The 9,389-nt window shown below is 32.6% G+C and overlaps 1 protein-coding gene across 1 annotated transcript; it reads left to right on the forward strand.

Annotated features, from left to right (window-relative positions):
* The first annotated feature begins 1,686 nt into the window (after nt 1–1,686).
* On the forward strand, nt 1,687–4,985 carry Ocrl (Oculocerebrorenal syndrome of Lowe). Its single transcript, XM_085940630.1, has one exon. It carries the CDS (start codon nt 1,797–1,799, stop codon nt 4,368–4,370), a length of 2,574 nt encoding a protein of 857 aa, XP_085796756.1. The 5' UTR covers nt 1,687–1,796; the 3' UTR covers nt 4,371–4,985.
* The last annotated feature ends 4,404 nt before the right edge of the window (nt 4,986–9,389 follow it).

Consider the following 9,389-nt stretch of genomic DNA (forward strand, 5'->3'; position numbering starts at 1 on the left):
ACTAGGTAGGTAGGTAGGTCATGGCCCCATATCCTGAAGCGGGCCCCCAGGCCAAGATGTTTGATGGCACCCCTACCTATTACTAAGGTTAAGAGCCGTGTAATGTGCTATAATAGTGATCCCCAAATGGTATTCTGCGGAACTTCAGGGTTTTGGCATTTTTAAATAAATCAACTTGAATTGTCGGCACGATATCATATTATGAACCAATGATCGCGACCCCCTTTGTGATAGCCAAGTAACATGCGGCCTTTTGCCGTATTGGATAAATAGTCGTTTTATTAGCCAGGAAACACACTAAAAATTTTATAAAATAAAATTCCATTCGTGAAATAGTACCGCAGGCGACTTTTTTTACCATTGCACGAATTTGTAGTGTGTTTATCTCGCTTAAGGCCCGTTTCAGACGGGACACCGGTGTCGCGCTCAATATAATAGAGGAGGCCTTTGTATTATGTTTATGAACGCCCCGGACCTAATGAGTTGACCGGACGTCAATCGCGTTATAAATTTAAACATAGAACTGGCTGCGGTTATAAAAACAAGTGTATTGGCGGCTTGCAAACACGCGCGTTAACATCATTTTACCCCCTACTTCAATTATAGTTTGTCAATTTATGGCTACGGCCGTATGTTGTAGCTTAACCACTGGGAAATGCCAAAAGAAATGGCGTATTTCAAAAAAACACTAGTAGGTACCTTATTCTTAGGTCAATAATTATTATAAAGCAATCATTATTCATAAGATGTTTATCACACTTGAATGGTCAAAGACATAGCTTATAATTAGTATCTTTAGAATTATCTTCAAATGTATTAATCTTGCCCATTTTTTGAATAATAAAATGCCTAATTCTTGTCAAATTTGGGATCACAGAGATTATTAATATAATTTTTTATCGTAAATATTTTACTATAATAATGTCGACATAAATTATACTGATGGTTTTATAAATACGTTTAAAAATTAATAAATGTAAAAAATCTTAACACCACTGCACATTTATGTATTGAAATATGACTATATTCTAAAACATTAGAGCGAGAGGTTTAAAAGAATACTATTTTATGTAATAAAAATACTTTATGCAGTCATCAAATGTTTAAAATAAGTATAACGGATAATAAGGCTTCAAAATTATATAAATAGATTATCTACAACGTTTAAGGTATGTCCAGGATCATGCTTTGAAAATAGAACAAAAGCTCCATTTTGACCCACGCTGAGCACGTCTGCCCTTAATGACTAATGTTTTGTACACGGTGCTCTGAGTAAGTATTTTTTTCTATTCAAATTCGAAAACGACTAGTATTTTAATCTGTTTTCGCCAATGTCTCGATATTTTGAATGGAATTGGAGCCCCTGTAAAAACAGTCGCGACACATATTTTGGTTATCTCTGGCCTATGTATACTTATCTCTCGTTGAATAAAAAAAATAATATGTAGTAGATACTAGAATAACAATATTCGTTTTTAACCTTATTAGAGACGTTATAAAGAGTCTTTCAATTCCATAAAAATGAATAAACATTGTAATTTAATTTTATAAAGAAAAAAATTATAATTTGAAATACTTACACAATTATTTTTATGCTTTGTAAATAGTTATTTTCATTCGTAAATTATCAAGCATTTATTAGAGTGGCAACTTTATATTTCTTCTGTCAGTTGGCAGCTCAATAAGTTTGCCATCATAACAGAGATAAATTTAATTGGAGAATTAGACAGTTCGTGCTGTTCGTATTATGTATTTATTCTTCAATAGTGATTTTGATCTAATATTCCTTCCGTAAAATGTCGTCAAACGAAAATTTACTGTCAAACATTCAAGCGAAGTTCTCTATTGACGAAAATGTCGTTTGCTTTATCACAGACGCGATGCTTGTCTGTCCTGAATGGACTCGGAAGGAACGAATCCTAGTTGTTGTTGATTGCGGAGATGAAAAAGCGGTGTTCACTCTGCTATCGGCATGCTATCCTCCCAAATCCTTTTCTGATTTGTCTATAGAACGCGTCTTCCCGATTGATTCAGATTTTCTATGTGAAATCGACGATAATAAGAACTCATCAGAAACGCTGCTCTGCTTGACAATAATATCGCGTAAATCAAAATTTGTGTTTGAAGTAAAGCCGGGAAAGCCATCGAGTGTATTTGTGGATCATTTATACCGCGGAATTGAAACCGCTACAAAGCCTACACCCGAAGCGTTTGTCTGGTTACAGAAATATATGGGGTCTCAGAGAAAATCAAATGATTTAGCGGCTGTCGCCGATATTGACAGCCCCGATATAGTTGTACCACGGCAAAGTATTGCACAAGGAGCTGCCCCCATAGCCGCGAGAGAAAGTATAATCAAATGGCAAATGCAAATGAAAGAAGTGGATTATGTTAATGCCCAACTATTTCAAATACATATTGGGACCTGGAATGTCAACGGGCAAGCCGCGACCATATCCCTACAAGATTGGCTTGCCAAAGAATCCGAGCCCCCAGATGTTTATGCCATCGGTTTTCAGGAACTAGATCTATCAAAGGAAACCTTCCTGTTTGATTTTACTCCGAGAGAAACAGAATGGCTGGAGGCTGTGATGGCTGGAGTTGATAAACGAGTGCATTATCAGAAAGTAGGCCTTGTGCGACTTGTTGGCATGATGCTGATTGTTCTAGTCCAAGATAAACATTGGGAATTTGTTCGTAACATAGCATCAGATACAGTGGGCACCGGCATAATGGGGAAAATGGGCAATAAAGGCGGAGTTTCTCTTCGATTTGAACTTCACAACACATCATTTTGTTTTGTCAACTCTCATCTGGCTGCTCATGTTGAAGAATTTGAAAGACGTAATCAAGACTTTCATGACATATGTAACAGAACAGAATTTGCTCAATTTCGTCCAGCCAAGGGAATCAAAGACCATGACCAAATATTTTGGTTAGGAGATCTAAACTACAGAATTACTGAAATGGATCATCACACTGTGAAACAATTCTTAGATTGTAATAATTACTTGGCAGTCCTAGCAGCTGATCAGTTAAAGAAACAACATAACCTACAGAATGTTTTTAAAGGTTACTCTGAAGGTTTGATAACATTTCAACCCACATATAAATATGATCCTGGAACTGATAACTGGGATTCCAGTGAAAAAACCAGAGCGCCTGCTTGGTGTGATCGAGTGTTTTGGAAAGGAGATTTCATTGAGCAAATTTCCTACAAAAGTATTCCGCAGCTGAATATAAGCGACCATAAGCCGGTTAGTGCACTATTTAATTCACAAGTGAATGTCATCAATGTTAAGAAGTATCGTAAGGTATACGAAGAGGTTATCAAGAAGTTAGATAAATTAGAAAATGAATTTCTTCCACACGTTACTGTGGACCCCACCGAAATAGAATTTAATACAGTTAGATATTTAGAGCCCCAAGTCCAAGAAGTGTGTATCGCCAACACTGGACAAGTACCTGTACAGTTTGAATTTATTAAGAAGTTAGAAGAATCGAGCCATTGCAAGGACTGGTTGAACATAGAGCCGTCTGTGAAATGCATTCGTCCCGGGGAGAAGTGTGATGTAAAACTAGAAGTATTTGTAAATAAAAAGTCCGCCTTCAAGATAAACTCCGGAGAAGACAAACTTTATGACATTCTCGTTCTTCATTTAGAAGGTGGAAAAGACATCTTCATCACAGTCAATGGTACTTATGAAAGAAGTTGTTTCGGAAGCTCGATTGAAGCGTTGGTTCATATCAAAGTACCTGTACGGGAAATTCCTGTTGGAAAATTGATGGAGTTGGAGAATAACCAGCATCAAAGCAGCTACTGTACTAATGATTGGTATTCAGTACCAAAGGAAATCTGGTTTCTTGTCGACCACATCTACAGACATGGATTAAAACAACCGAATCTTTTCGAACAACCAGGGCTTCATTCTGAATTTTTACTAATTCGGAATTGGCTGGACAGTGGATCCACTACACCTCTACCAGGAAGTGTTCATTCCATAGCTGAAGCTCTTCTTCGTCTTCTAGAGAGTACTGCAGAACCCATTATCCCATATAATCATCACTCCGTTTGCTTAAGTGCGTCGGCCAATTATTTCCAATGCAAGCAAATAATTATGCAGCTGCCTGAACAAAGAAAAAATGTTTTCCTCTATCTTTGCGCATTTCTTCAGGAAGTTCTTCATTACAGTACTGAAAATGGAGTCGATTCCAAATCACTGGCTTCGCTGTTTGGATCCATATTTTTGAGGGATCCTCCCAATATTCAATCTCATAGCAGAACCAGAACAGCGTACGATCGTAAAAAGGCTAACTTTGTACATCACTTTCTTGTTAATGACCAAAGTGATTTTATTTTAGGGCGTTAAACATTCAACATGCTTTTTTAAATGCATACATATTTGTTTCTACATATTTTTATTACACTTATTAGTCATGGTAAATTATTATTTATAGAAAATAAATCATCGAATATTTTTTGTTAAATAAACTAAAATTATAATTATTTTAGTAATCTCTACAAGCCGTTCATTTGCACCATGAAAATATTTCCTGGTTCGTCACATTTAAGAAAATTAACGTCTTCTCTCAGAATTGATTATCATTCAAGCTGTTTTGTTACACCTCCCACTACTTGATGATATTCTTGTTTGATTAAATTAGTTGCGAATCTTACGGACTATTTCGTATGATCTGCAGGAATAATTTTTTTAACATCGTGCAAGTCTTCAAAAATATAATTTCATATGTAAATTAGCTGTATCTTGCACTAATTATGATGTGAACATAAATATTCATTTTGTTTACGTAAGTAATACTCGATATAAACACTTGCAAACCAGACACACCTGATTTTGAAATCGCAACAATGCTTTAACGGCCCACGTGCTCGTCGTAGGTCAAAATTGAGTTTTTATTGTATTTTCAAACCATGATCCTGGACACTCCTTAAACGTTGTAGATAATCTATTTATATAATTTTGTTATATAAAATAGTATTCTTTTAAACCTCTCGCTCTAATGTTTTAGAATATAGTCATATTTCGGTACATAACTGTGCAGTGGTGTTAAGATTTTTTACATTCATTAATTTTTAAACGCATTTATAAAACCATCAGTATAATTTATTACGAGATAATTTTTGTAAAATATTCACGATAAAAAATTATATTGATAATCTCTGTGATCCCAAATTTGACAAGAATTAGGCATTTTATTATTCAAAAAATCGGCAAGATTAACACATTTGAAGATGATTCTAAAGATACTCATTATAAGCTATGTCTTTGACCATTCAAGTGTGATAAACATCTTATGAATAATGATTGCTTTATAATAATTATTGACCTAAGAATAAGGTAGTGTTTTTTTGTAATACGCCATTTCTTTTGTCATTCCCCAGTGGTTAAGCTACAACATACGGCCGTAGCCATAAATTGAAAACTATAATTGAAGTAGGTAGTAAAATGATATTGACGCGCGTGTTTGAACATGTACCGTTTTAAAAAAAAATTAAAATAAATTCGGTTAGGTACATGTTCAAACACGCGCGTTAACATAATTTTACTCCCTACTTTAATTATAGTTTGTCAATTTATGGCTATGGCCGTATGTTGTAGCTTAACCACTAGGGAATGACAAAAGAAATGGCGTATTTCAAAAAAACACTACCTTATTCTTAGGTCAATAATTATTATAAAGCAATTATTATTCATAAGATGTTTATCACACTTGAATGGTCAAAGACATAGCTTATAATAAGTATCTTTAGAATCATCTTCAAATGTGTTAATCTTGCCGATTTTTTGAATAATAAAATGCCTAATTCTTGTCAAATTTGGGATCACAGAGATTATCAATATAATTTTTTATCGTGAATATTTTACAAAAATTATCTCGTAATAAATTATACTAATGGTTTCATAAATGCGTTTAAAAATTAATAAATGTAAAAAATCTTAACACCACTGCACAGTTATGTACCGAAATATGACTATATTCTAAAACATTAGAGCGAGAGGTTTAAAAGAATACTATTTTATGTAACAAAAATACTTTATGCAGTCATCAAATGTTTAAAATAACTATAAAGGATAATAAGGCTTCAAAATTATATAAATAGATTATCTACAACGTTTAAGGAGTGTCCAGGATCATGGTTTGAAAATACAATAAAAACTCAATTTTGACCTTCGACGAGCATGTCCCCCCTTAATGATAAAAATTAATAACAGATTCTTTTCACCACAATATTTGATTTCATACAAATTGTAAAAACTTCCCATTTCCATCTTCCAATAAAAGATATAAGCATAATATATTACGTATTTTCCTAAAATGTCACCAATTTAAAATTCATAATATATCCAATAAGTACTTATTTTCGTTGTGTTTTATAAAATATTTATTGAAATGAAAACTGAGATTATAAGCTAACATTAAAATTATTTTATAGCCTTTACTAATCATTCCTATCATAGCTATGATTGTCGAAAGAGTAGACTTATGTCAGAACATATCTTTAAAGTTTATATTTTATTACCAAAATGTTTTCTACATTATGTTTAATACAATACCTCAAAGACCATTATTTAAAAATTTACAAAAAAAATATTTTCGGAGATTCCAATATTGATTCTAGTGTAGTCTGGGTGATATATAATCCGCTGTTTGTAATAATTATTTCTGTTTATTTTAATGTTGGCACTTTATACAGATATTGTATTATTATTATTAGTTTTATAATTTATAGTTAGGATCTTTAACGCTTGTAAGATATGTATGTATAATAATAGGCTGTTTTTAAGCAGATTTTCCAATGTCATATTATTAAAGTAGTAATATTATCTCTCTTCCCATATTTGCACTACTAAATTCTTGACTAGAATAAAGCAAATATTTTCTTTTCTATGTATGCTCTATTGTGATAAGAGAAATTATTTGTTTTCAATAAGCGAATTGGCTGAAAATCATAAATGAATGATAAAAATACAATAGTTGCAATTTGTATCCAAAGACTAACAAAACAAATTTACATCATATATCTATTAATTGAGTCAGTATTTACCTGGGTAGAATTCCATTTTAATAGCTATTTCAGTTGCATTACCATTATCAAGACTACTGTTTCTAAAAACCTCTTTAAAAAAATTCTTTATGAATGCTCCGTTCCTTAGTGGTTAAAAGAGTTGAGTTTTGAAGAATGTGTAAGAAAATTACTGTTAGATTTTACGTGCAGATCAACGAAACAGGTTCTAAGAGTTTGCATAGGAAAAATTATGATATTTTTCTGCCCCTATTGGTCATTTTCCTTTATTATTTCTATAATAGCAAGTATTTTGCTGGAACGCATTATCCGCTAATATGCAGATTTTACTGCATTAAATTATTGGTTTTTTTTTGTGTAAATAGTATAACACAGTAAAACTAATAAAATGTGTGTTTTCTGGGTCTTATTTGATTTGCGGGGTTTGCAAATGTTTGTTTTCATTGAAATATCTCAATTCTTCAATTAATTCCATTACTAAATAATATAACTTATGATTACTTAACTGATTATTTAGTACAATTGATTTTGATTTACGGCGTTGCTGGTAACCAGTTGACAGGTTGAATTTGATCGTAAACTTCATTATATTACAATAATAATTAAATTCAGAGTATGTAGTTGGAAATTTTGTGTTTATGGTAGCATACGGCGCTCTTGACGGCCACATTGATGTAGAGATCATAATAATCAATTCATGATGGCAAAAATCTCTCCATTTCATCCAGATCTATGCCGTGTCTTTTGTAAATAAACTTTGAAGACATATTTCCATTGTAGACTGGTTTAAGTCATATGAACAACATGATTGAAACAAAAGATTTGCCGCTTTCAGAACGCCTAATTATTGCCATCGTTGTCTTGGTCGTATGAACAAAGTCCTTAATTTCTTTTTGTATCAACAATGACAAAGATGCAGTTTTTCAATTGCTTTTTAGTAGGTAATAAATTATTACATATGTACGTCGACTATAGCTTTTGACTGCTAGTTGGACAATTTATCATCGACCTAGCGTACCTCAATGTGTGTACATGCAGACTGTTGTTAAGTTAACAGTTTGCGATGGCGTGTTTTCATTTACTGTTCTTAGGCCCGTTTCAGACGGGACACCGGTGTCGCGCTCGATATAATATAGGAGGCCTTTGTATTCGAATAAAGGGGCCTTTGTATTATGTTTATGAACATTCATTAGCTCTGGGGCGTTCCTAAACATAATACAAAGGCCCATTTATTCGAATACAAAGGCCTCCTATATTATATCGAGCGCGACCAGGTGTCCCGTCTGAAACAGGCCTTAGAAGTGTTAAATGATAAAATAGTATTATGAAATTTTCACGGATAGCTAATTTATTATTGAACCAATAAAATTGTAGTCTGTATGCATTCAACATGCAGGTAGAAATATAATAATTGACATAATATAATTGATAAAGATAATTGACACCGTAAATCAAGATCGAAACATATATTTTTTTAAATTTATGAAGAGATGTTAAGTTTTCAATAAACCTTTTTTCCTTACCACTGATATGTTATAATTTATAATACATCAATGGTCCCTACTAATTACTTTAGTTCACTTATTGATGAATCTGTACATGATGAATACACAATTCATAATAATTTTTGGCCTACAATAGTTAACGAATATTTATGCATAAATATATTATATTTTTAATAATGTAATGAAATACCAAAAAATATATATTATACCTTTACTTTTTTAATGAATATCTAGGCATGTCCGAGAGAAAATTTTAACTGATGCGTGTATTCTCGTACCATCGCGCAGTATGCTCTTTGTTCTGTTCTATCGTACAGTAAGGAAATGACTATTTCTTAATGAAAGACAAGTGTTTTACGTTATAATACGTAATTGAAGAATGACCATAGAAGAATGTGGTAGCTCACTGCCAAGTTGATGCTCGATATTAGATCACAGCCTACTTGAAGATGGACATGCCTGTCTTATGGCATTTCATTCAAGTCAAATAAATATATAATTAAGTGAAAATTATAATAATACTTTCACTTTTCTTCATTATATTTCCTTACAATTCAATAGATATCTTTATTTTGTCTTGCAAAGCATCTTTCTGTTTTATAATCTTTAATAAATATATCATATCGATAGGATAAGCAAAATCATAATTTTAATTAATAAAAATATTGGTAGTCAAAACGCATAATAATGTCTATAATTTAGTAGTTTGTTGAGAACTCTTCCCAGGAGTTTCTACCAATAATATTAATATTCTTGGTAGATGGCTATCTTCGTAAACAGCCTACAATAAAGCCGCGTTGACACGGTCCAAGTACACTTGGACCGAGTGCCATCCA

The sequence above is a fragment of the Rhyacophila brunnea genome, unplaced genomic scaffold, assembly GCF_057557595.1.
Source record: "Rhyacophila brunnea isolate RB1 unplaced genomic scaffold, BYU_Rbru_1.0 scaffold_1, whole genome shotgun sequence".
Taxonomy (NCBI): domain Eukaryota; kingdom Metazoa; phylum Arthropoda; class Insecta; order Trichoptera; family Rhyacophilidae; genus Rhyacophila; species Rhyacophila brunnea.